The sequence below is a fragment of the Solanum dulcamara genome, chromosome 10, assembly GCF_947179165.1.
Source record: "Solanum dulcamara chromosome 10, daSolDulc1.2, whole genome shotgun sequence".
In the NCBI taxonomy this organism is placed as follows: domain Eukaryota; kingdom Viridiplantae; phylum Streptophyta; class Magnoliopsida; order Solanales; family Solanaceae; genus Solanum; species Solanum dulcamara.
In genome coordinates, this window is record NC_077246.1 from 16340954 (window position 1) to 16368818 (window position 27865).

General features: G+C 36.0%; 1 protein-coding gene and 1 pseudogene across 2 annotated transcripts; one reads left to right on the forward strand and one right to left on the reverse strand.

The window, feature by feature from the left end:
* Positions 1–16209: 16209 nt before the first annotated feature.
* LOC129870625 (ankyrin repeat protein SKIP35-like) lies at positions 16210–27237 on the reverse strand (annotated as a pseudogene).
* On the forward strand, positions 17621–19969 carry LOC129870626 (uncharacterized). 2 transcript variants are annotated; one of them, XM_055945450.1, is made up of 3 exons: positions 17621–17975; positions 18069–18154; positions 18223–19969. In XM_055945450.1, exons 1-3 carry the CDS (start codon positions 17724–17726, stop codon positions 18224–18226), a joined length of 342 nt encoding a protein of 113 aa, XP_055801425.1. In that variant the 5' UTR covers positions 17621–17723; the 3' UTR covers positions 18227–19969. The 2 variants fall into 2 exon arrangements, with proteins under 2 accessions (XP_055801425.1, XP_055801422.1); XM_055945447.1 differs by having other exon boundaries at positions 18232–19969.
* Positions 27238–27865: the final 628 nt, after the last annotated feature.

The window sequence follows — 27865 nt, forward strand, 5'->3', positions numbered from 1 at the left end:
CCCGTAGGTCTGTAGCTGAGATAAGACCTCTACCACTGCTTCACTGGTCTATCTAGTTGAAAAGCAGTGTAATCAACCCCGTGAGACTCCATCAAGATGATTTTATGCAACCTCTCCTGGCAACTAACCAAAAACTCATGGGCATTCCCGCCTGCGGCACCCAAAAATCTTGGGGGGGGGGCAATCTGATAAACCTTCCCAATATCTTCTTCTCTACCGCAGTCATAACTGGCATAGCTACCATGTGTTTAACAATCGTAGGAATCAACTATATCACTAAACAGCGAGTTGTAGTAGTAGGCTATAGAACTGGGGCCGGATCATACTTTGCCCCTGCCTTCCCTGAAGTCTAAGCCTCCTCTCAAACCTGGGGTCCGACTAAAGTATTGGGTAGTGTCCCTACTTGATATATACTCTCCATAAATCTTAGGATCCGTGCTAGAGTATCTTGTAATATTAGTGTGTCCACAAATTCGGGTAAAGGATGGGATGGATCCTCATTCGCACGCTGATACTCAAACTTCGCAACCTCTATATTTGGCTCCGGCACTGGGGTTGTGGCCTAAGCTTTACCCCAGCCTCGGTGTCGACCTCATCTGCTACCCGAGTTGGGGCTCTATTTGTAAATGCAAGGGGCCTTCATCCAGCCTAAGTAGATCTCATCCTCGCCATTCGAGAAAGAGTGAAACAATTAGAATTTACAAGTGCTCACTATCATTAGCGCATGATCAGAAATAAGAATAGTGAATTAATTCCTTACAGTGTCCTATAGGCTCTCGAAGATTGGATACGGACGTCATTGTACTAATCCGTGAGACTCTACAAGACACTTGCTCCTGTAATGGTGAGACCAGTGAACCTATGCTCCGATACCACTTCATGATGAACTGAATTCGGGCCATGATGTCACCTACTATAACCCTCGAGTAGGCAAGTCAAACCAAAGACAAGCAAAAAATAAGTCTCAATATAATTAAATAATTAATAGCATAAAAAGGTAGAAGCAAAAGAATATAACCAAAAAAAATGGGCCAGGGTATAGATATGTAAATACGACAAAAAATATACAAAAGGTCCGATAGTGACCAAAAGAAATGACGAACTGACACAATACCAAACTCCGGACCTGGTGTAACCTATACAGGAGCTGCTAAGTAAAAAGCTGACAATATGTATAAATATACAACACAGATCCAACTATCCAAAATATAAAATAGAAGTCAGATCAAAAGAGGGAATGTAAAAAGTATCTGAATGTCGGGTGCTCACTACAATTCAGATCTGGCACCGCTATGGATGATCAAACGTGCGGTGGGGGTGGCTCGAACTAGGAGCTGCATCAAAAAGATGTAGAAGTAAAGTATGAGTACCAAAATATGGGGTATCCAGTAGGCATCATAGACTGACCGATCTCAGAAAGAATAAAATATATAATAAGCAGCACAATGATGCAAATAACATTAAGAGGAGCACAAACTACAAATATGAGGAAAAAGGGCACGAGAATAATCATACGGTAGTTAAGTAAGCCCGACCAATCATGTAAGTACATCAATAATTCCAACTAATAAAATACCAAAAGAATACATAAATGTAAACGCGTAGCTAAGGCTCAATATCCTCCAAAAGTATCATGAAATGCACGAAATTCATGTCTCGGTCTTCCCAATAGTAGTAGTAATAATAGTAACCCGAATATGTATCATTGCCCACCTGGAGTTCACTCCTCGAGCTTTTCAATAATAATGATAATAATAATAACCCAAAATATATATATAATATATATATCAATGGATCGCCCGAAATTTAGGCCTCGAGCTTCTCAATAAGAAATGCCATAATTGAAAATATCACTGGTATTTCCTTTAAATCATTACACTTATTCATTAACCAAAAATATTAAAATTCATATTTTCCTTATTTTTTAAAAAAGGGTTTTTAACATCGGCGAGGCAAATCAATACAAGTAGTATGTAAAAATCATATGTCATTCACCTGAGACTCCGATGTACAAAAAGCATGACCTCGGGCCCAATATTTTAATATCATAAGCAAACAAGGCATAAACATAAGTCAAAAATCACAATGAGTAGTCAACCAACACCAACAAGTCAAACAAGCGACATTCTAAGTTCATACCACCTAGAACCAATTTCTAAGGATCCTAAACGATGTAAGCAAGTCAAGAAATCAACTAGACTAAGGATCAAACGACGAAGACCTCAAACTATTCACTATCAATGATCATCGACCCCAAATTTCTCAATGGACTAACAACACTTTAAATCACCAACCTAAACATACGTTACTACTCAAAATATACCATTTCTAACCAAGCCAAGTCTAAAAAGAGTAAGTCATAGCCTACCTCAAAGTTGAAACCACACCCGAATGCTAAACTTAAGTCTTTCCTTTTCGGGCCGCCTCCAAATGATGCCACTCTATCAGATTATCGAAGAACTCATCAAAATAAGGCCAATGATACCCATATTGTTATAATTAAAAATGGAACTAAAATTGGGTCAGAATTCGACATTGGGACTCACGTACAAAATAGAAAAACCAACTCCGTCACAAGATCCCAAAAGGCTCAAGGAACTTGTGCTCCAAAAATAGGTACATTCTAAGCACCGGAAGAGCCCAAATAAACCCACCAATTTCAAGCCCTAGAATAGTTCAAAAATGCAAGAAACAATGAAATTTATGCAAAACTTACATGGTTTATAGGATGGACAAGGGTCTCAAAATGTCTCCACAAGAACTCCCAACACATCGGAACAAAAAATGATCAAAAATCACAAAGAATTGCTCTCCAAATCTCTCTTTCTCTAAGTACCAAACTAAGACTTAGACTGCTGAAAATGAGTATTTAATTCACTGGATTCAATGATTTTTTGTTCATCACGATTGTAAGGCACGGATAAATTTCACTTCACGATCGCAACACTCATCCTCGCAATTGTGAAGACCAAAGACCCTGACCTTATCAATCTCATCCCCTATCTCACGAAAGCGAATGGCAAAGTGTCCTGCACTAGCAATTCAGCTGGTGCTTAACTTTGAAGGATTGAGTTTTTCACCGATGAGGGTCCGGAAATCATTCAGAACCCCACGAACGCAAATTGACTATGCTACCCAACTAAAAATGGCATTCCAGATTCAATGGAATCGACAAATGTTCCGACGGAGGTTATTTGGTTGAAATGTTGACCAAAGTTAACACTTTTCAAAAAAATCTTTCAAAATGCACAAACGACCTCAAACTCATTCTGAGCACCTCGAAAATCAAATCAAAGGTCGTTCTAGACCAAACTTGACATTTTAGAGCTAACCGTACTGAAAAAATTTTCATCCGAGCGTGTTTACACAAAATGTTGACTGAAGTCAAACTCAGCCAAAACCTTAAGTTAAAACGATAAAACCACCTAAACTCAAAACGAAGACTCCAAAACCTAAACCAACTTTGCTTCTGGACCAAAATGGACATTCCAGAGTTGATGGAACCGTTGAAATTCTCATACGATGCATGAATCTCTAGATATTGACTAAAGTCAACTCTTTCAAATCTTAAGCCTCAAAAATGGCCAAACCACCTCAAAACTCAATCGGACACCTTGGGAAGCATGACACCCATCCCAACATTACAAATAAGTTATTAAGAAGCTACAAAAAGGAGTAAAATGGTAAAAATATCCAAAAGCATGAAAATGACCTTGTAGGTAATTAAATGTTTTGGAGTCTTCGTTTTGAGTTTAGGTGATTTTCCGTTTTAACTTAAAGTTTTGGCCAAGTTTGACTTCGGTCAATATTTTAAGTAAACACGCTCAAATGAAAATTCTGACAGTGTGGTTAGCTCCAGAATGCCGAGTTTGGTTTAGAACAACCTTTGGTTCGATTCTCGAGGTGCTCGAAATGAGTTTGACGCCGTTTGTGCATTTTGAAAGCTTTTTTGGAAAGTGTTGACTTTGGTCAACATTTCAAACAAACGACCTCCATTGGAAAATCCGTTGATTCAATTGAATTTGGAATACTGTTTTCAGTTGGGTAGCATTGTCTGTTTGCATTTGCAGGGTTTCAAATGAATTCCGAACCCCCATCAGAGAAAAACTCAATCCTCCAAAGTTCAGCACCAGTTGAACTGCTAGTGCAAGCCACTTTGTCCTTCACGTTCGCGATCCAGGGGTCGCAATCATGAAGGTCAGGGTCTTTGGTCTTTGCATTCACGGGGATGAGTGGCGATCGCAAAGTGTAATTTGTCTGGGCCTCGTGATCGCGATGAACAAAATCACTGAATTCGGTGAATTAAATGCCCTATTTCAGTAGTCTAAGTCCTATTTTGGAACTTAAAAAAAGAGTGATTTGGAGAGAAATTTTTGGACATTTTTGTTCTATGTGTTGGGAGTTCTTGCGGGGATGTTCTGAGACCCTTTTCCGTCCTAAAAACCTTGTAAACTTTGCATAAATTTTGTTATTTCTTACATTTTGAACTATTCTAGGGTTTGAAATTGGTGGGTTTTTTTGAGATCTTCTGGTGCTCAGAATGTACCCATTTTTAGAGCACAAGTTTCTTGAGCCTTTTAGGACCTTGTGACGAAGTTGATTTTTCAATTTTGTGTGCGAGTCCTAATATCGAATTTTGACCCAATTTTAGTTTCATTTTTAATTATAGCAATATGGGTATCGTTGGCCTTGTTTTGATGTGTTATTTGATAATTTGATAGAGTGACATCATTTAGAGGTGGCCTAAAAAGAAAAGACTCAAGTTTAGCAGTTCAGATGCATTTTCAGCTTTGAGGTAGGCTATGACTTACTCTTGTTAGACTTGGTTTGATAAGAATTAGTATATTTTGAGTAGTAACGTATATTTAGGTTGATGATTTAATGGTTTGTTAGTCCATTGAGAAATTTGGGGTCAATGATTATCTATTGGATCCTTAGTCTAGGTGATTTCTTGATTTATTTACATCATTTAGGATCCTTAGAAATTTCTCCTAGTTTGCTTGAACTTAGGATGTTGCCACTTTGAATTGTTGGTGTCGGTTGGCCAGTCATTATGAATTTTGGCTTATGTTTATGCCTAGGTTGCTTATGATATCAAAATATTGGGCCCGAGGACATGTTTTTGGTACACTGGAGTCTTAGGTGAGTGATATATGATGTTTACATACTACTTGTATTAATTGAAAATATGTATTATGGGCCACTCGGAATATGGCATTTCTTATTGAGAAGCTCGAGGCGTGAATTTCGGGCAACCCATTGATATATATATATATATATATATATATATATATATATATATATTTCGAGTTATTATTATTATCATTTTAATTGAGAAGCTAGAGGTGTGAATTCTAGGCAACCTATAATACATATTCAGGTTACTATTATTACTACTACTATTGGAAAGCTCGAGGCATGAATTCCGAACATTTTATGATACCTTTGGAGGATATTGATCCTTATCTATGAGTTTACATTTATGTATTCTTTTGGTATTGTATCAGTTAGGATTATTGATGTACTTACATGATTGGTCGGGCTTACTTGACTACCGTATGATTATTCCCATGCCCTTTTTCATCGTGCTGCTTATTATACATTGTATTCTTTCTAAGCTCAGTTGGCTTACGATGCCTATTGGGTACCTCCTATTTTGGTACTCATATTGCACTTCTTTATTTTTTTCGATGCAGCTCCGAGTTCGAGCCACCCTAGCACGGGCCTGATTATCCGTAGCGGTGCCAGATCTGGATTTTGGTGAACTCCCAGCGTTCATACACTTGATACATTCCTTCTTTTGCTCTGACTTGTATTTTGTATTTTGGATAGTCAAATTTGTATTGTATATTTATACATATTGTCAGTCTTTGTATTTAATAGCTCCTATATAGGTGACACTAGGTCCGGGGTTTGGTCTAGTGTCAGTTCATCATTTCTTTTGATCACTATAGGGTCTTTTGTATATTTTCTATTGTACATACATATCTATACTTTGGCCCGAATCTTCTTTGGTTATATTCTTTTGCTTACGCTATGTAGCCCAAGAATGCCACAGATGATAACCAAACTCACACTTTAAAAACTTAGCATCTAACTCTTGATACTTGAGAGTCTGACATGCTCTTCCTCATTTCGGGAGTAGATCAAAATATAATCAATGAACACAATAACGAATATATTCAGATACTGAAATACTCAGTTCATGAGATTCATGAATGCTGCAAGAGCGTTAGTCAAACCGAAAGACATAACAAGGAATTCATAGTGACCATAATGGGTTCTGAAAGTTGTCTTTGAAATGTCACTTTATCTTACTTTCAATTGATTTTGGGAAGAGGGTACTTATTATTTATGGTGACCTTATTCAACTAACGATAGTCCATACACATTCTAAGTAAATCATTTTTCTTTCTTACGAATAAGACAAGAGCACCCCAAAATGAGACACTCGGCCTAATAAAACTCTTATCAAAGAGCTCTTTCAACTTCTCTTTTTAACTCTTTCAACTCGGCTAGAGCCATTCTATATGGCGAAATAGAGATAGTTTGTGTATCAGGAAGAATATCTATCCCAAAGTCTATCTTCCTATTGGGAGGGACTCCAGGAAAATCATCGAGAAAGACTTCAGTAAACTCATTTACATCTGAAACTGACTAAAGGGATGGTGTCTTAACCCTAGAATCTCTAACTCGAATGATATGATAGATACATCCCTTAGAAACTAACTTTCTGGCATTAAGGTACGAGATAAAATGACCCTTCAGAACTGCTGGACCCATCCAAGCTAACCCTATATGTGACACGATGATTAGAATCCCTAGAGACCTTAATTAAGCCTCTTAGCATAGATAGCATGACATAAGATAACATGAAATCAAAAGCAATCTTAAATGTGGAAGATAAACCTCAAAAGTATAAATCTCGATAAAAGAGAATCCCAAACATAATATATGAAATGAACAAGAGCATACTAGTCTAGTCTGTACTAACATAGATGGGGGCATAGGAAAAGCTCTAGCTCACCCAAACATATGAAAGTGAAGTATTCCAAAAATAAATACTACATAGGTGGTTACTACCTCAAATCATGAGGACTCTCCAAGTAAGAAACACAAACTCGAAACTTGTACTATCCACGAGAATGGGCAGGAGCATTGTGATCTATATTGTGAAATAATATAGGCAATAGAGAATGTGTTAGTACATGGAATGTACTAAGTATGAAGAATATGCAATGCATGAGATAATTTATAATAATGGGATGACCAAGCTAAACATAGCTAAAAACCTTTAAAAGCATCATTTGAATCATAAGACATGGTCAATGCAAAACTGGTAAGGAATTCATAATCAACCATAACATAGAGGGGTCATAAAGCTTTGTGAGAGATGCCATTAACCAACATGAACCATGAGAGCTATATCATAGAGTCAAGTGTCCTCTCCACACCTAAGAGAGGTTGTCCCACTTACCAAGGTAAAGACCTTTTACATGAGTTATATTGGATCCACTAGCTTAAGCTTAGACTATCCATTTAGGATATCCTACAGTGGGACATAGTTATGGGATCTAGGTGATTGCTCCTAGTCTACTCGGTGCTAAGTAATCTCTCAATAAGAATATTAATCATAATTATAGCATAGTCATGGAAAATGGTAACAATCTTATAAGACCAAATTCATCATAGATACCTGAAAAATCATAAGAATATCTCCTTAAACCATATCATGAACCTCGACCCAATCAAGCCATAAGACATACTCAATTCAAAGAATCTAGTTCATGATAAGTTTTTCATCTAAAATCACACTTAACTTAAAGTGTCTATATCATGGAAAACCTTCATAATGAGATTACTTCCCTTCCGAAACAAACCTTAGCTTCATAAAATTATGTTGATACTTTATCTAAAAACATTCTTGAAATCATAATTCATAATTCGTGATTCATAATTCGCAAATCATGGTTCATAATCATAAAAATAGGCATAATACATGGGTTCATGTAAAACTTCTTGAAAACTTGTAATTAACATCAATCCAAGCAGAATAAAATCATTGAATATGAGTAAAAGAATAACTGAATAAACCCAATGCTAAATCATCAAAACCCAAAAAACTATTGGATTGAAAATTTATAAAAACAAAAAGGGAGAAATCATTAGGACTCCATAGATAGAAAGTATCCATGGATGGAATTCCCACATACCTTAATGAAATTTGCCTTGAAACTTTGATAGGAGATTTGACTTCTTGAAACCCTAGCTTGGAGAAGAAGATAACCTTAGGAAAGAACTTTAGAGAGAAATTTTTTTAGTAGGAGAATTTGAGAGGGAATGAGGGGGATTTGAAGGATTTGGGTAGTTGAAGGCATTAGAAAATAGACCAAAATGATAAAGCTCTAATATTAATAAAATGAGAAATGTCCAAAATACTTAGGAAAATAACTATCGTGGCCCTCTTCACATACCCCTATATGGTATGTATAAAGCACCACAGACTATACAAGTATACATGAATGTGAGGGAAATCTTGGATCTAGAAGATCGACCTGTACGAGAGCCTATACGGGCCATATAGATCTCTAGAGGTCGTACAACTGCTCATAAAAGGCATGATCTTTGGGTACCTTGAGGCTTGGTTCTACGGTTTGATCTACAGCCCATGGAAGATTTCAGTACTCATAGATTCCCTTTTGGAACCTTCCCTTCAACTTTCCAATTTAAGGTCATAGTAGGCGTCATCATGACTTGAGGAATCGGATTGTGATAAACTGAATGAACTTGAGGTTGTACTGTTTCACTGTTAATCCTTCTTGTTTATCTCTCGGGGAAAGAAGTGATGTAAGAATGCTTCCTCGAATTATCCCAAACCGATGGCTCAGCATCCCCACCACGACTCTCCTCCCATGTACCAGGATGTTGGCTACATCCTTGAGTTGATAAGAAATAAGTTCAACTCTTTCGATCCTAATAGCATTCATAGCCTTCAAGATTTTCCATATCTCATCAATGAAATTTTGGGGATCCTCCTTTACATTAGACCTGATGAACACTAGTGGATTCATCCTCTAGAAATTCCTAATCCTAGTCATAGTTGACGACTCTTGGGAATTGGAGTGTAACACCCCCCCTAAAATTTTTCCCTAAGATTCGGACTCTTCTTGAATTAGCATAGGGTCGAACTCTATTATTCTGGAGTATACGCATGAGTTACGATGAGTCCCTGAGAAATTAAAAAGTGTTAGAGGTAGTTTGGGGTCACAAAGGACCCCTAGGACCAAGCTAAGTCTAAAAGATTCGTCGTGGCTAAGTTTTAGGATAAGTTCGTATAAGAGGTCGACTTCTAATGACCCTATCTTTTGAAAGATGACTATCTGGGTGGTCCATGACCTATAAAATTAAAGGTCGACGAGTTTTCTTTCCAACGCCACCAAGAATGTAATTTTTGGAGGTCGAAGTCAAAAGATATGACGATCTTAAGACGAACTAGCACGGTAGGAATTTCAGGCCTGGGTTACAACTGCTGGAAATCTGGGCTTGGCGCACTATCACGCCAGGAACAAGCCTCAGTAGTTTGGCCCCTGGCGCGGCATGCCACTAACAGATGTGCAGGTTTTTAGCCTATTCAACTTGGCACCGCAGTGATACGACGCGCCACTATCGCGCCAAGAGCATTTTTAGCCTATTTTTCAGAATTTGGAGAAAGAGCAATTTGGGAATTGTCCCAAATTATATATGTATCAAGCCTTGAATGTTTTGGATCATTTTTCAGCCTCTCTCTCTCTCTCTAAAAAGCCCTAGAAGCCCCTCTCTTCTTCTCCAAATCCTTCTTCAACAAGATTTGCCTCTAAGAGCTTCAAGACTTCAAGTTGCCATTGAAGACCCAACAACAAGGTTTCTTCAAGAATCTATTCTAAGGTATGTAAGGCTACTCAAAGCATGGGTTGAGTCCACCCATGTGCCCTACTCTTTCTTTGAGGTTAGATGTCCATAAGAATGGAGTTTCTTGATAGGTTTATGTTTGAATGAGTCTTGCCTCCGATTACTTTGATTCTTATTGTGTTGATGTTGTTGAGCTAAGAAATTTCAAAAAAAACCTTCATGTTAGCATGAGTTGATAGAGATGGGTTGTTAATATGCTTTGTTGATTTCCTTAATCATGTGATTATGTTGAATATGTCAATTTCCTTAAATGTATTACTCCTCTTGAATTGTTGGTTTAAAATTCTTAGAGTTGGGATGAGTCCTAAAGAGGTGACAAATGAGGAGAGGAATGGTTTGTTATGTTTATGGGATGTTATAAATACATATCTAATTTAGGCTTGATTTAGTTGATTGGAGGATAGAATTGACGAGTGGGCAAGGTCCTAAATGAGACTTGCCATTATGACTCGATCGAGTTGAATTGAGGATAGAGTTGATGAGTCGGCAAGGTTCTAAATGAAACTAGCCGTGAGGGCTTGTTTGAGATGATTGGATGGAGTCTTATGAGTATGGAGTCATGGGAGGAGTATCGAGCATCGAAGCGAGTGAGAGTATAGTCCATAATCAAACCCCAGAAACTATGTCGCCAACATAGGTAGGGATGGAACCATTAAAGTCGGATGCTTCCCGTGGGATCGAACCGTTAAAGTCGGATATTTCCCATTTTATTGTCCTGAAATGATAGGACTTGACTAATCGATGGAATCCATGATTAGGGAGGAGTTTATGCCCTGGCAAGGTATGGACGGACGTGGCAATAACGTCTGATTGTTTTACTATCACTGGTTTATAAGTGGTGGTTGTCAGATAAGAGAAATTTTGATTTAGGTCTTGATAGTACTCCGAGTCAGTTGAGTTGAGTGGCATGTGATTTGGTCCCGTCTAAACCATTTCTTGTTAGACTTAGGACACTTGAGTGAGTTGTTACTTATTTATGAGTTGAGATTTCCGAGTTGGTTGATCCTTTTCTGATGTTGTTTTATTCGGCCATTTTACATACTTGTACATTCCACATACTGACGCCATTTGGCCTGCATCGTTTCATGATGCAGAGACAGGTACCAGATATCATCAACCGATGCACCGTTGAAGATCTACACACATCCCGCTACTTGGTGAGCCCTCCTAGTTTTCGAAGGATGGCAGACTTTCTTTACCATTTTGTTTGCTTTCTTTATCATACCTGTTGGTAGCCATGGGATTGTCATTGGCACCTCCTAGATGTTTATAGAGGCTTCATAGACCAGAGTGTGGGAAGGTTGGACTGTTATATTGAATAGCTTTTATTATACTTTTTTTGATGAATTGATAGTGTTTGGCCTTCGGCCCTTATTATATGAATAGTGTGCTTATGATTGAGTCCTCCACTGAGTGAATGTGATTGAATGAAAGTGTGACTGGATCAAGTGGTTCGCTTGAAGGCCAGAAGTGGCTTTCGAGTGCCGGTCGCGCTTAGGTTACCCTCACGGGGCGTGACATGGAGGTAGTGACTGGAGTGCCCTGACGGCCTGACTGATTATCCGTTAACTAAGTGAGCATCATAATAGCTCTCTTAAACTCTACCTCTGAGGTAGGGGAGGGCTGAGTAGCAAGTGTCTGTGAAACTCCTGTAGTGTTAGCGGGTACCTCTTGAGTTCCATTAACATTTCCTTGATCGGCTATACAGACTCTATTTCTAGTCTGTATCCTTGAAGGTGGAAGCATAGTAATAGCTGGGACCTCGATAGATAGTGGTGACGTTCCTATAACTGATGGTACTCTTTAATAGTATTTATTGTTCTTATATTGTTGAATACATATTCAATACCTACTAATGGCTAACGATAAATTGTTTAACACCTTCAATGAATTCATCTCTCATGCCCCGCGAGTTCTATTTCTCTATCATACTTACACATATGATGATTCATCTATAAAAATATAGATATTCAATTATAAATTAGATTACATATAAATTTAGATTAATTAATTTGTATTCATAATTATATTTTTTATTTAATATTTTAATAATTTAATAATTAATAATTATCCAACGAACATTCTCCAAAAGTACGTTGAATTTTGATAAAATTTATATATTGAGTATTTAATGGTTATTTATCGTAAAATTATAAGGAGATAGAGTAACATCCTCAAAAATCATTGTTGTGAAATTTTAATTATTGAATTACGGTTATGAAATTCATATAATTATTAAATTTGAGTATTTTACAATTTTTAAGCAATGTTGAAATAATTTTCAATGAAAAAATCAAAATTAATCTAAATAATATACAAATTTCAAATTATTGAAGATGAATCTACAAATTCTAATTTGACAAAATCACAACTTAACAATGTCAAGATTCTAAATTTACAAATTTCAAATGAATTGACACATATAATGATAATAAACATAAAATATAGTCATTTCAAAAAGAAGTCAAAATTCATCATTACATAAATTTTGGCTCAAATTTATACACATCAGAACATGGTAAAACACTAAACTAATGGACGAAAACTAAAGCTTAGCATTAAACCTAAAATCTAAACTAACAATCCAAATCTAAGAAATTGTGAAAAAAAAAAAAACTCTCTTAAAAAAGGGGTTGGTGACGGGCTAGGACATTGATGGGGCTAGGCTAGGACATACATGGTTAAAATATTTTTTTATGTATAAATAGTAGATGTCGAACCCCCTTCGGCTAGTTCGTGTGTCTACTTTTTCAGATTTTGAACCCCCTTATTAAAAATCCTGGATCCGCCACTGGCTGGTGGGCGGGATGGCTGGAACAGTGGGAAATCGCCAATGAGTGAGGAGAATCATCGGTTCAGATACAGGAATGAAAAATGAGAGAAAGTCCTGATTTAGTTCTTTTGTTTTTTTATTAAATAAGATTGACTAAATCTTGACTAAAAAACTGACAGACAATCTGATCCAATCCATCGATTTTTCTAATTAAATTAAATATAAAATAAACTATATTTTATTAGCTTTATTTTTCAATATATACATATATATTTTATTAGCTATATTAATTAAATAAAGCGATGGATAGAATCTGGTTGATTAAATAACTTTAACTCTTTTTTTTTTTTACAAAATTGCACCCCATCCATCTGTTTATCCAATTAAAAATAATCCACAAAATGTGCGGAAAAAAATGAGGGATAATCCAAGGGATAGAGTAGATTTTGTATTTAAAAAATGGTATAAATCGAGGGACATATCGATTTCTTTGATCGTTTTTGAGATTATTTTTAGTAGTGCATTGATCAGTAGTAATTGACGCAAGTGAATTCAAGAATTTCATTAATGATTTTTGAAATTTAATGTATATATATATATAAAATAATATTAAATTTATATATAGGGTATAATTTTTCAATGAATCATAAATACTAAATGTATCACTCATCGTGCCCAGTAGAGTTGGGAAATCATATAAAAATAGCGTTGAATGTAATGTATTAAATTTTTTCAATTTATATATAAATAATGTTTGTATTAGTTATAATCATTATTTGATATTAAGGTATCATGTATGTATAACAAATACATGTAAATTCATGATAATTAGTAATGAAAAAGGTTTTAATGCATACCTTAATATGGTTAAAGACATAATTGTTCTTCAAAATCGTTTCAACATCCTTTCCATCATATTTGTGGGGGATTTATTTTGTAAACAAATAACCTTTTTAGAAGTAATGCATGTTATTTTATTTTTAATAGACCAAATCAAAGACTACATAAGAAAAAATAACCTCAATATAAAAGCACTAATAATACACAAAATTAATAGATACATTATATTTTTTTCTAATAAACTCTACCAAACTACTTGTAAATATTTTCCGCAAAATGTATAATTTGGTGAATGAAGTTGGAGTCATTTTATTCACCAAAGGAAGCGTAGCACGAAATAAACGTGAAAATATAAATGCGAAAATAAATAAATAAATACTAAAAGAAGCAGACGCTGCGGTTGACCATTGACTACTACTACTTGAATTCTTGAATTCCAATAGTGTCTTCCCTTTTACAAATTAACGCACTCCAAACTTTTTGTTTTGTCATATTTAAATAGAGTAATAAATTAATATAAAACATACATGTTCCTTTTATTGGTTTCAATTTTAATTGTAAATATGTCATAATATTTGAATGTATAGTCTTAAACATGTTGTTATATTTGCATCGTCATAAGAATTAGTTATTAAATTGTATTTACATTTAAATATAATAAATAATTTTTTAAAGTGTGACATATTCCTTAAGAAAATTAGTTAATGACATTAATTACTTTTTTTTTTAGTTCTTTCCAAACTTTTCTTAAAAGTAAAGATAATTGAAATATCATTAAAAAGAAGAGTAATTTTGAAAGAAAAAAATAATTAATATATCCTTAAACTTTGAAAAATTCATTGGAAAGATATTAAATATATCAGAAATTCATTTTTAAAACGAAGGGAGAATCATTCTATTCAAAACATACTAATAAAAGAATAATTACATATGAAATAAAATGAAAGGGTTAAGTACTAATACTTATAAAAACAAGGGAACATATTAAATATTATTTTTGAGAGGTAGTATCTGAAAGATTCTCAACTCAAATTATAAAAAATATTAATATTTTATCTGTTTTAATTTTATATGACACAATAAATTTTAAAAAGTTAAATAATTTAAGTTGGATGCTGAATTGAAGCATATAATCTTTTATACAATAAAAATAAATTTATTTAAATGTCGATATTTTTAAAGGGCATAATTGAGGGCCAGGGGTGAAGAACCTTGGGAGACATTGTTTTCCATAAACATCAACTTGTGTCCCCACTTGATATGCAAATTCACTGAATCCATCCCCCTTTTTTCTTTCTCAATAAACATACATAACACCACCACTTTAATTAATCTTCTCCCAAGAAATTCATTCAAGATCAATTTCATACTATTAAAGAAGGAAATGCAACTTTGATTCCCAAAATCTTCTCTTTGATAATGGATATGAGTGAAAGATCAGAAGCTAAATGGAGATCAAGATCATTTTCTTCTCAATCAGGAAATGGGAAAAAAGTGTTTTCAATTAGCTATTTCAGTTTGGAATCATTTCTTCTGCTTATTTGCCTATCAGCATCATTACTACTATTGCCTTTGATCCTTCCACCATTGCCACCTCCACCATTTATGCTACTATTACTTCCTATTTTTATTCTATTACTTCTTATGTTCTTGGCTTTCATGCCGCCTTCTAATGTCAAAAATATCTCTTATAAATATGTCTAATTTTCGGCTAATCACTTTCTTTCATTTCTCACAAGAAAAATATAGACTTGTTTATCTACATCTTAGTCTTTTGTTACCATACAATTTGAGCAATGTAATGTCTTGAGAAATTAAATGTGTATTACAGTAAACATTCTATTATTGAATTAATTAGTGTTTGTTTCCTCTTTTATTTTCATCTCTATACTTGTAACAAGGCAAATCAACATCACACATTTTGGGTTCCAATTTATATACGATTTAGAGCTTAGCCAAGGCGCTCCTCCAATACAGGGTAAAAAGAGAGAAGAAAAAAGAAAACAAGAAGCCTATAATTGAGGACAAATCTGGGACGGTGAATGCTTGTTTGCAATTGATTTTGTGTATTTTTGTCCTAAACTCTAGCTTTCTTTTATATATGTGAAATAACTTAAATTCTCTTGATAGAATCGTCAAGAGGAAAAGTTAATCATCATGCTCACCAATGCAAGTGATGTTAAAAAAAAATTGTTATAATAAAAACAAAAGTAAAAAAGATAATTGTAATATCATAAACCACAAGATTCTTGTTAGTACAATGAGATCAAAATAGGAAGGAAGGTCTCTAAAACTGTCTCTATCTTAACTTGATCCATTTAATACCTAGACAATACTAGTACCATTTAATGAGTCTTTTAACATATACATTTTCTCTTTTAAAAAACAAAAAAAAAACTAGCAGCAACCAAACACCGAAATATACATGTATAAAAATGTAGTAATTTATAATGCAAAATGAACTTTGTAATACCAACATACTCTATTTTTATATAAACTAACAGTTGTAATCACTACCCTCTTTTACTTTCCATACATATTTGATGTGGATAAACATGTTACAAGTTTTCTGAATAGATCATGGAAAAACCAAATATTCAAACTTCTCCTAATTCAAAAGTAAAGAGTAGAAACTGACCAGAAAAATTTATAGATTTTTCATTTAGGTGACCAACTCATTTATTCATCTTCAATACTTTTGCCAACTGCAAAATACAATTTTTCATATAAGAAAAGGAAAATGTTACCAGGGTTACACGACTTTATGCAAGTCTAGCTCAAAATATCTCAAATCCAGTATTTTGCAGTATTTTATGTATTTGTTTTATGAATAATTTCAATATGAAACTGTAAACAATACTCTCGACATAATTCACTTCTCCAAACGCCGCCGCCGCACATTACGAGAGCTCTGAACTATCCTTTTATTTTTCGACTTATTCAAGTAAAACACATCGCCAAGGACAAGCGGGAAAAAACACCAGGACATTAGCCAATATACAATGACCATTTGAGTTGCTAGCCCTTCTGAATGTAGTTACCTCTGCTTACATAACATCAACACACATTTAAGTATGCATCTTTCCAAACTCCGTGCAAACATGTAGCTCTACCTACTTGTTCAGTAAGAACATTGACTAACCTTGGAGGTTTCTTCCTCACTTTCAACCCAACTATGTGTTATTATACTTGCTAGTGGGGGACGAGGGAGGGAGGGAAAATTTCAGAACTTCTAATAAGCAACACTTGATGCATTTAGCAAAAATGGAGGAAGATGATGCTCCAAGACAGCCATTAATTCTTTTCCTTGGTTTGCCTCTTCCAGTACAATGCCACCAAGCCTTTTGGCTGCTTACACAAGTTGTCCTCTAAGTCTTTGAGATAACAAGCAACATCCCCCTGCATTAACACTTTCTCTATACAGTGGCAGGTATGCTATTGCTACCCTCAAGGGCCCAGGAAGATCCTTCAAACAGATAGGAGATTCACCGCAGTTTACAATAAGCACAAAGTTAAAGTAGTGTTCTTGTCCTTGCCGCAGTCCATTTGAGAAGGCAGCTTCCGACCAATGTTCCCGAAGGAAACTCCTCAGTTTGGGAGCAACAGCATCATCATCAGACTTAGCTATGCTGTCGGCAACAGCATAAGTGGCAACAGGATAACCAAGGAAGTCTGAACACAAAAGAAATGCTACCCCATCAAGAGACCCACTGCTTCTTTCACCAGCAGCCTTGACAATCTCGATGCTGAGGGCAGCTAGAACATGCTGAGGAACGTGAGGGAGGAGATGCGCAGCAACTTCAACCTGACTACTGGAGGTCGCAGCTGTAAGGGCCAGACATAGTTCCATGTCCCTGCATCCCATTTTGACAAACCATTCAACAACCTGCATGCATCCCCTCTCAGCAGCTCTCATCAGAGGGCCAAGAAAGACATTGCATTACCCTCTTCCACTAAACATTCCATGGTTCCAATTTTACTGTAATGGGAAGCAAATCCCAAAGCCAGTTCAATATCAACATCCAAGCTGTTCCTTTGAGCAATCTACAAGAGAACCAAAACAACCAAAGATGAGAAAGACAGACCTTTTTATTAAGCAATTTGAGCCACGGGCTCGATTTTATTGATAATTAGAAAACATGCAGAAAATGTACAGGCCCAAATGGGTCCAAAAAGGAAAGTAAACAACAGAAATAAAACAAAATGGACTGACTGGTCTGGTCCGCCTCTATTTCTGTATCTATATTGGAAGATTTTCCAAAAGGAAACTCATTGCTTTCAACTGCCGCTTCCACTGAGCTATGAAGATGATGAAGATGAAGAAGTTTCACAACAATGGTTTGGTTCTCCTCCTCTGGGTGATCAACATTCGTGGTCCTCTTTGGTGTTTGCCGCTGTTTTTCAGCTTGCAGAAGTAAGAAATTTTTACCTTTCTCTTTTTTTATGCCCTTCGTTTTTGTGGTCCTGATTTGAAGTTGATTTTTGCTCCCTGTTTTGCCCTGTCTAGATGTGTTATCCAGTGGATGAGATTGTTGTGTATCCCCAGGAGTCTACAGAGGGTTGTCATTGTGGGTATCAGCTGATCTATTCTGTGTAAGTGTCTCGCATCCTTCTTCTCTAGTATGATGTGTCTGTTTACTTATTGATCCATGTTTTTCTAGCTGAAGCAGGGGTGGAGTGCAACTAGAAGCTCCCGACCTCCTTCCGATAGTACTTTCTGTAGTGCTTTTTGCTGGAGTACCTTTTTGTTGGCTGACGTAGCTCAAGCTAGGTAGCTTTATCACAGTTATTTCTCCCATGAAGTGGCCAAAACATATTCTGTAAATATAATAACTGTGAATATTGGTCTGCTTTTTCTCTGTTGATTGTATGCTATGCATGGTTGTTGCTATTGATCTTGCGTGTCTTTATCCTGATTGAAGGGAGCTGTGCTTTATCTAGGCTTAAAATCTTCCTTCCAATGGTTGGAAGATTTTTGAAAAGTGTGAAATTTGTGGATCTCTTCATGTATTATTGTTGTGTTTGCTAGATAATTTGCTAGCTGATTAGCCTATCGGAAAGTGTGCTGAACTTGGACCCTTAACTGTGGTATTGAATTTTTGATTTCCTCAATTTTTTCATTGAGCTCCCAGGGTATTTTCCACACCTCTTCTAGCATGTTCCTGAGACCGAGTGAATCAGTCTCAAGAATTACGTTATGAAGTCCATGTGTGAAACAGTATCTGAGAGCTTTTATGATGGCTATAGTCTCTGCCTCCACGTTGCTAGCTTCCCTTATTTGTTATGCTTCCGCATATATTTTTTTGAACTTGGTAACTTTGTATTATATCACAAAACAGTATAAGGGTTGTACTGAAACCTTGTATACAAGTGTACTCCTGATTTCAATTCTCTATGTCTAAATTGAGTCCAACACATCAATAATAGAGACAGTGTCAGCTCTCCTCCATGTGTTCATCTTACCTAGTATCTCTTATGTGTTGTTTCTTCTCGATTGACATGTCCTCTATCTCTGGTGCCTCATTAACAGATGCGTCTGGGATAATAATCTGAATTGGGTTTGGTTTTTGAGTAATCATATCGTTTTGCCTTTCCACCTTATCCTCCTTTTGTGGGCTGCAATTTTCTCTATTGTTCGTTCCAAGATCTTGTACTAGTCATCCCTGGTATCCTTGAGGAGCCTTGTGGTCTGCACTCCCTTTTTCTCCTTCTATTTCTGTGTTGGTCATCAGGTGGTGCCCAAATTGATAGAACTTAGAACACTTGATGTTGGATTGCTTTTGTTGGTTGTATGTTTTACTTTGTTTTCTTTGTTGCTTGTGTTCTTCTTTGTAGTCTGATCCTTGTTGTTTATTGGGTTCTCTTTGCTATCCAATTGTTTACCAAAAGCCTCTTCCACCCATTTCTTTGTTGATTCCCTTTGTATCTTCTTTGGTTGCTCTGTAGGATTATTAATTGTATGTATCTCTGTGTTATTTTCTATCACCTCCTTTCCAAGTGCATCAAACTTGTTCAGGGTGCTCACCCCCTGTTTTTCTTGAGGTTTTTCTATTGGGTTCCATTTCTGCTCTTGCCTCCCATCTTCCATATGGTTTGCCTCTCCCTACTCTTTTCTTCTGCCTCATTTCCTTGAAGGTGTCAAATTCGTCCTGTTTCCCTCCCTCTGTTTGTTCAACCTTGTTGAGGTTTCCTTGTTGTGTTTTGTGTGCATTCCCGATCCCTTTCTCTCCTAGGTTATTTGCAATGGCCTTGTCCTTCTTCTTGGAATCTCCTTGTTTGTTGTCTTCCTTTTCCTCGTTTCGGTATAATTCCGGGCGGATGATATAACATTGTTGTACATCATGACCAGTGTTGTGAAAGGCGATCGCCTTGTTGCCAAAGGCGAGAGGCGAGGCGAGACGACCCTTCATCGCCTTTTAGCTTTATGGCGAGGCAATCTTCAAAAGGCGACGCCATGGCGAAAATAGCGAGAAAGGCGTCGCCTTTTGTATTTTCTTAAAAAAAGGCGACCAATTTAGAGTTTTAAAAAGTTAAAAGGTAATTTTAGGGTTTTCTTTCCAAATTTGCATAGTTGCACTCTTAGACTCAGACTGCGACTCCAACCAATAGACTCAACTAGACTTTTCCGGCGACTCCAAAGTCCAACCAATACGTATTTCTTCTTTTCTTCTTCAGATTTCTTCAACCTGTGTTTCTTTTTCCTTCTTCAGACTTCAGAGTTACTTCTACCTCTATTATTTTTTTCTCATTGTTTTGACTTGACTGTCTGATGGCCATTGTGAGAATAGGGTTCCAACGGCGGTGATGGGGTGGCTAGAGAGAATTTTTTGGTGGTTTTTCTTTCATGAGAATGACATACCACTTCCCCTCTAAAGACATTTTTAAGTTTTCCCTCCATATACATTGGAAAAGAACACAACAGAAAAATTAAGAGAAATATAAAAGTACACATCCTCCAACTTCATGCACACCAATCGAAATACAAACACTGAAATCAAGCACATTTAGTAACATAAAAACTATTATGAACAAAACATGACACAAACCCAATTAAAGTATTAGACCACCATCCATAGCATTTAAAACCAGGATAATAACAAAGAACTCAAACTTAAATGACTAATCGCTACTCCTCACAATCGTGGTATGCATATAGTGTATTTTTCATGCCACTGATGAAATCCCAAATGATTCTTTACAAAGCCCCCAACTCCAAACACAATTGCACTTGACAGTAGTTTCCAAAAATAAAGAGACAAAGATATTAACAGAATATCAAACTTAAAGCCTACAGTTCAACTGCCTTCTTGTATGTTGAGTCATATGAACTCCAGAATCGAAAGAACTAGCCCCTGCATTCTGTCTTTCCCCTTTTAGTTTTCAAAAGCGAAAAAATGTCATTACGCCAGTACATAAGTTAGTGTGAGGTTATTATGAAAAAGGATGACCTATAATTCCATGATTAATATGTGAGGCTTTTACGATCATATAGATGGTAGTACCTAATTCATTACTTTTGTCTGGTAAACAGCATCATGTCCAGTTTTAAGTTATTAAAAGAGGCATGCACTCAATCGCATTGCAGGAACAACAATGTATTTATTCCCAAATGTCAGACTCCTGAAACAGTGTTGCGTTCTTCACAGAGAGAAGAGGAGTTTCTGCTGATATTGATGGCTACAGAGGGGTAGCTTCACAAATAAGGATATAGAAGGCACAACATAGCACATCAAATAATAAGGAAGATATCCTACACATGATGAATTCAGAGCCAATCAGCACGACACCATCCAAAAATTTGTCCAATAATGAGGCCTTCATTGCTTAATCAGCTAAACTTTATACCCTTCCATCACTCTACTAAACACCAATAGGAACTAAATTCTAACTTCTAACTTCCTCCAGGGATACATGACAAATTTTAAATGCCGTTTCTCATGAAAAATATGAAATTCAAGACAACACAAACACTCTTGTGTTCAAAATTAAATCAAGTTCTTCCAATTTCCTTCCTCTTCTCTTCTTGTTTTTCCAATTAAAATTGTTTGGTAAGACCTTACAACTAGATTTTACTCGATTGGAATCAAGCACGCACTTTTTTGGGGATAAGTACCATATTACATCCTTTTGTAACCACTTCGAATTTTAAATGCTTTCTAATGTTTGGTTTAAGCTTTTGTGCTTTTTATTCTGGATTTGTAACACCTACATTAGGCTAGTGTCTTTCAGAAGCCTTTTATTCTGGTCTGAGACTAGAATGTTCATGTAATTGTAAAATCAGTGTTATCAAAGGCAAAAAGCGCAAAAAAGCTCTAAGGTCCATTGGGGCTTTAAGGTCAAAGAGCAAAAAAAGTGTGGGCTTAATGAGAAAAGGCGCAAAGGGAGGAAAAAAATACAAATATATATGTTTAGTCCAAGACTAATAATTTTAAACTTGAATGACAAATATATGACCAAAGAAATTGAAAACAAATTATGATAAAGTGAAATATCAATTGTTTAGTGTCACTTCTTAAGAAGAGGCTCATTGGCAAGGAAAAGTTTGCCTTAGAACCTTGATGACGACACTGAAGTGCACATAAAGCGAGGCGAAAAGCTCAACACGTTTTGAGCCTCGCTTCAGGGCTTAAGCGTGCTTACAGAGCGCCTTTGACTACACTGTGTAAAATATAGAAAATTTCTAGTTTTAAAAAATATATATTTGCCTTAAGAGCTAAATTATTCAGTATTGACCTGAAAAGACCAGATTGGATACAAAATATTCATATAGTTGACTCGATCACTCAACTAATATGAGACTAAGTTGTACTCCCAACGTCCCAATTTATGTGGCACCGCTTGACTTAGAACAAAGTTTAAGGAAGAAATGAAGACTTCTGAAATTTGTGGTCTAAACAAATCTTAGATATTTGTGTGTCTATAAATCATTTCACTAGGGGTAAAAGAGAATTTTAAAGTTGAATTCTTTCTAGCTATAGAAAAGTGAAATTCTTTTTGGGACGGACTAAAAAGGAAAGTGTGCCACAGAAATTTGGACAGAGGGAGTAGCTGATTAATATGCAAATTGAAAACAAAATTTGTCTTGTCAAATAATTTAAGTTTGAAAGTTGACGCAAGTTACTCCGTATTGATTTACTGACCCTTTACCAATCTATAGACCATTTGAAAGGCCCATACATTCTAAAATTAGGAAGTTTAAACTAGGTCACTATTCTAGGTTCTACTATCAGATAAGCAAATCGTTCTTCTTTCTGATAAGTATTTCTCCATTCTTTATCATCTATTATGCCTTTGGTTATTGTATTCACCACAATTACAATTTTATATAGCATTTTCTTATGGATAATACACTGTAGCAGAAGTTCACTTTACATCTTGGGTTGCTTAAGGTCCCACCTCATGCTTTACCTCTCCACCAATGGAACTAATAGAGGACGCTAACAGTTTGAAGTCATGATTTATAGCATAGTACCGCCAAATTTATGAGATTCAATTTCTCTTTTTGCTCCAAGGGTGAATTCATCACAAAATACTAACGCAGTGTACCAAAAGCAACTGCTTCAGAGAAGAGGAGTCCGCGGAGAACCATACAAAGTTACAAAAACACACACAAGAAAAAATTCAGTGATATGAACAGTAGCTAGTATTCTACCTGTATTTTTCTTGACAAAAATGTGCACTGAACTAGAAAAGCACCTGTAACGGTTTTACTGGTCCTGCTAACCCTCTCAAACCCAAATAATTTCCCATTTTCAGTCTTTTCTTCTCTTACAAACCATAGCGGGTTTAATGAGTTCTTATGCAAAAAGCTATTTCTATCAAGGGCCAAAAGGGAACCCACATAATTTTTGTTTTTGTTTTTGTTTTTGCTTTGGTTTTCATAAATAAGTGGCGTGACCTAAAGTAGTTTCAACTTAACTAGGCATTCTAGCAACCTACACAGTCTAGGGCGTCTAATTGCCCCAAGGAGAAGTAAAACAAGATCCTTCATAAGCAATTTCTTGTTGAGATTTGTTTATTATTTAAAGGTATACCTGTGTTTTCTTTTATTTATTTACTTTTTTATCTACTTATCAAAGTGAAATTGGAACATGTAGAAAACACTAACAGTGCTATGTAAGCCCAACTCAAAAACTAAGGGTGAGAGAGAAAAAAAAAGCAAATAGAACATCCATGACAGATGAAATACCAATATAAAATTTACAAAGGCAGTCACCAAGAAGAATCTTTAGGAAGTACAAATCTGAAAAGGTGGAGATGCATGCTTCTAAATTTAAAAATGACAGCATTAAACTCCAAATATACATTAATATACCTGCAAAAGAATGCGGACCAGCTCTGTGCTCCCAAAACGCGATGCTTCAAGAAAGCACTGATTAACATTGTCTGCACCCCTTCCACCAACATGCCGAGCAATCCATGGATTGCAGTAGCTGAAATTCATGATGCCCCGCAAGTATCAAATGAACTAGAGAATAGTGTAAGAGGAAAACAAGATGCATCAAATGCTTCTGTAAAGTCCTTCCCGGTAAGGTGGTTCCCAGCAAGATCGAGGAAAGTTTTGAAAGCTGATAACTGTAATTGTATTTCAACAGCGGAGTTATGCCCAACCGTATCTCTCTTTCCTTGGCAGCAGGAATGGAAACCTATACATTTAAGAGCCCATTCAGTGAACTTCTGAACCTTAGCACCAGCTTCAACCTTTAAGACTTCATCTCCGCTACATTCTTGTAGTCGTTCATGCAACCTGCCGAGAGTGGTGGTTCATACCCAGCAAAAACTTTAGTGCCACAAACATCTTGATTACCAGACATCAAGGGAAATGGAAAGAGAAAAGTTGTAACTAGACTGCAGCCAAGAGTGTGGCCAAGTGGTCAATGAAGTGGGAGCAAACCCTGGATACCAAGGTCCAAATTCCAACAGAGACAAAAAGTACAAGGTGATTTCTTCACATGTATGAACCTGAGCCTTCAGAGTTCCCAGTATCTGGGGTAGATGGGAGGCAGCAGGTACCCGGTGGAATGTCGAGGTGCACACAAGCTAGCCCAGACACCACCGTTGTTAAAGGAAAAAAAAATTGTAACTTGACCTTGTAAATTATCACGAAGGAAATTCTTATATATGAAGAATAAACTTTTCAAATAATATGGCATCCTATGTATTCATTTTGATAATAGACCATACAAACGTTACCAATTTCAAGAAAAAAATAGCCCATACGATGGGTAATAGCAACAAACCGGCAAATGTCGCAAGCACGTTTGTTAATTTCGATAACAAGCAAATGCAGGTTCTTCATGCTTATATTTTAGCAAAAGTTCTAAGAATATTTTCAGCATAAAGATTAAAGAAAATCAAACCCACAGGTTGTTGGAAGCAGGGACGGAGTGAAGGAGGGAGGGTGTGCCTATCCATCAGCAAACCTCTGCTGAAACTTTGTACAAGTATGTATACATATAGATAAAAATATGTACGTTAGTGGCACCTGGACTACAATATATACATTAGGTGTCACTGGCAAAGTCCCAACTTATGCTCCAAGAGACGCGAGTTCAATCGCTGTCTTTTGCACAATATAACCTATTCCCATATGCTGCATTCATTATGATCAGGAGACAAACTTCTCTCCACCATTTTCTCTTCTTTTTTTTTCTTGAATTCCTCGTTGATTTTTTTTCTATTAATTAACTCCTGTTGACCTTTTTTCCTTTTACTAATTCTTAGTATTTCTTTTTGTTCAATATGCTATAAAAAGGGCAGCCCGGTGCACTAAAGCTCCCGCTATGCGCAGGGTCCGGGGAAGGGTCCGACCACAAGGGTCTATTGTACGCAGCCTTACCTTGCATTTCTGCCAGAGGCTGTTTCCAGGCTTGAACCCGTGACCTCCTGGTCACATGGCAGCAACTTTACCAGTTACTCCAAGGCTCCTCTTCTTGTTCAATATGCTATAAAAATTCAGAAAAGTCCTACATATATGCCCTATTAAAACTTTGCACTAGTTTGTTTGAATCTACTATTATCATTTATCAATAAAATAAATGGTGAAATTTTTTTTTCTTTCTAGGAGAACAGCTTTAGTACAACTTTTTTTTCCATTGGATTAGTTTATCAACATAAACTGAAAAAACAAAACAAATAATCTGAACTAAAATCGAAATAAGATCAAACCAACCCAATGCGTACCCCATTTCGGCCGTGTAAATAGTAATATGTGTATGTTCAAAATAATGTGGCACCTGGAGCCTCTAAATCTTGGATCCGCCTATGGTTGGAAGCTGAAATAAATGCTTCTTTGGAGCCTACATATACTAGTACTGGAGAAATAAAAGAAAAAACTATTTCACAACAACTGAGCGATATCTGGGAATAAAAATTTGTGGTTCTGGGAGAAAGAACTTGGATTTCAAATAAGCATGCTGCATTTCACAGGAGTCCTACTAATTTGACTAGACATATATACTTCAGAGATTGGGAGAGCATTCAATAGAAAATTGAAGGCCTTCTATACCATCATTTAGGCATTCAAGGACTAAGTTCAAGTTGATGCAAGGAAAGGCAAAAGCTCTGACCTTTGTGCCATTACAGTGACAGTATCTGCAAGGCCCATTGTTCGACTCTGGCAAGCAGAAACACGAGAAGCAAGAAATGAAGTCCTTAGGGCAGCCCGAGTGAAGTCGCATGCACCATTAGCAATGATCTTCTTAATCAAACCTGTTGTCCCGTACAACTCATCTTGATTACTTAAGAACCAGATTGAATCCAAACCAAAGCATAGTGCATCATTCAGTGCTTGGAGATCAGCCAGCAGGATCAAACTCTCTGCCAGCTCCCAATCATGGTCCCTCACAGCACCCTCGAACAAGCGCCCCAACTCAATCCTATCTCGTCTGCTAAGCTTCTTTTCAGGACTTGATTTTTCACTTTTCCCGAGTTCCGAGTCAGAGTTAGCTATCCCTGATTTAATCTTATTAAATCCACATTTACAACCTCCTGCTAGGGCAGATGATTTGAAGTCCTTATGTACAAGTGGAGCTTCTCTTGAAAATACCGCATTTCCATTGCTTCCCTCACCTTTCTCTGACGCCAAAACAGTTTCCACTTCCATTTCTAAACACATAGTCTCTTCTTCACTAGTGCTATTCCCAACAAAATCTGCCTTATCCTCTTCCATATTTTTCCTAAACAATTCAACACCCAAAACTAACCAAATACCTCAACAATCAATTCTCCATTAAAACCCAAAATTTAAGCAAAGTTGAGAAAAACCCAGAATAGTTTTTGCCCTTTTTCTTACTGTCACACCCACAAAGGCCCGAAAATTTCAAACGAACAAGAGATCAAATTGCAGAAAGAAACCAGCAGACCTTGATTTTCCAGTTGAAGGAAAGTTAATGATCAAGTAAAGAGCAAACCAACAAATTTCAGATTCCAAATTCGAACACACTCATCGTCATAGCCTATAGTAGTAAACACTAAAACCCCTTTACCATTAACAGATAAATTTTCGATGAGGCATATCGACCAACAAACCTACAAGGCAACATATACCCATCAGCTAAAGAATAAAGAGTAGCAGAAACAAAAGTTCACCAGAGAAATGAAAACATAGAAAGAAACAGATTACAGAAGAGAAGAGACGAAGGATATATAAGTGAAAAGTAAAGAAGGAGAAGAAGCAGACTTGAAACAGAAAAAACCTTTGCCTCTTCTTTTCCTTGGATGGTTACTGTTAAGAGTGTATTGCCTTTGCCAAATCTGCTTTTTTTATTTGCTTATTTTTGTTCTCTTTCCCCTCCAATTTTTTTGGGTTTGAAACCATATTAAATCTTCTATTAAATTTGACTAACATATTATAGATTCAATTCGGAGTTTATAAATATACTTATATTGCTATATATATATTATTGCAAAAGTATGGTACAAGTAGGGATGTACAAATCAAATTATCAACTCAAACCGAATCAACGAACTAAGTCAAATCGAATTCAAACCAAACCGACATAATACATATATAATTTTATTTTTTTTAACACAAAACAATATTTGTTATAATATGCTTTGTAAGTATTTTTTAAATTAGTTTATAATGTTCAATGTTTACATATATTATTTCATATTTAGGCTTATAATATGACTAAAAAATTAACATGTGTTGTATCTTTTCGTGAATTTTTTATATGTTTTTCTAAGACAAAGTCTAGAAGATGTCATTGTAATTTTTTTTTTAATTTTATCTATTCAAGTGTGTTTGAGATGTCATTTAACAATATATTCACACGATCAAGAGAACAACCTTTGTTTGAA

Excerpts from the sequence above, each read along its gene's own strand:
- LOC129870626 (XM_055945447.1), top strand. The coding sequence starts at position 17,724 with ATGGGTCCAAAAAGGAAAGTAAACAACAGAAATAAAACAAAATGGACT. Across the intron at positions 17,976-18,068 it reads CTGTTTTTCAGCTTGCAGAA|ATGTGTTATCCAGTGGATGA; the intron begins GTAAGAAATTTT and ends TGCCCTGTCTAG. Across the intron at positions 18,155-18,231 it reads TATCAGCTGATCTATTCTGT|GGGTGGAGTGCAACTAGAAG; the intron begins GTAAGTGTCTCG and ends TAGCTGAAGCAG.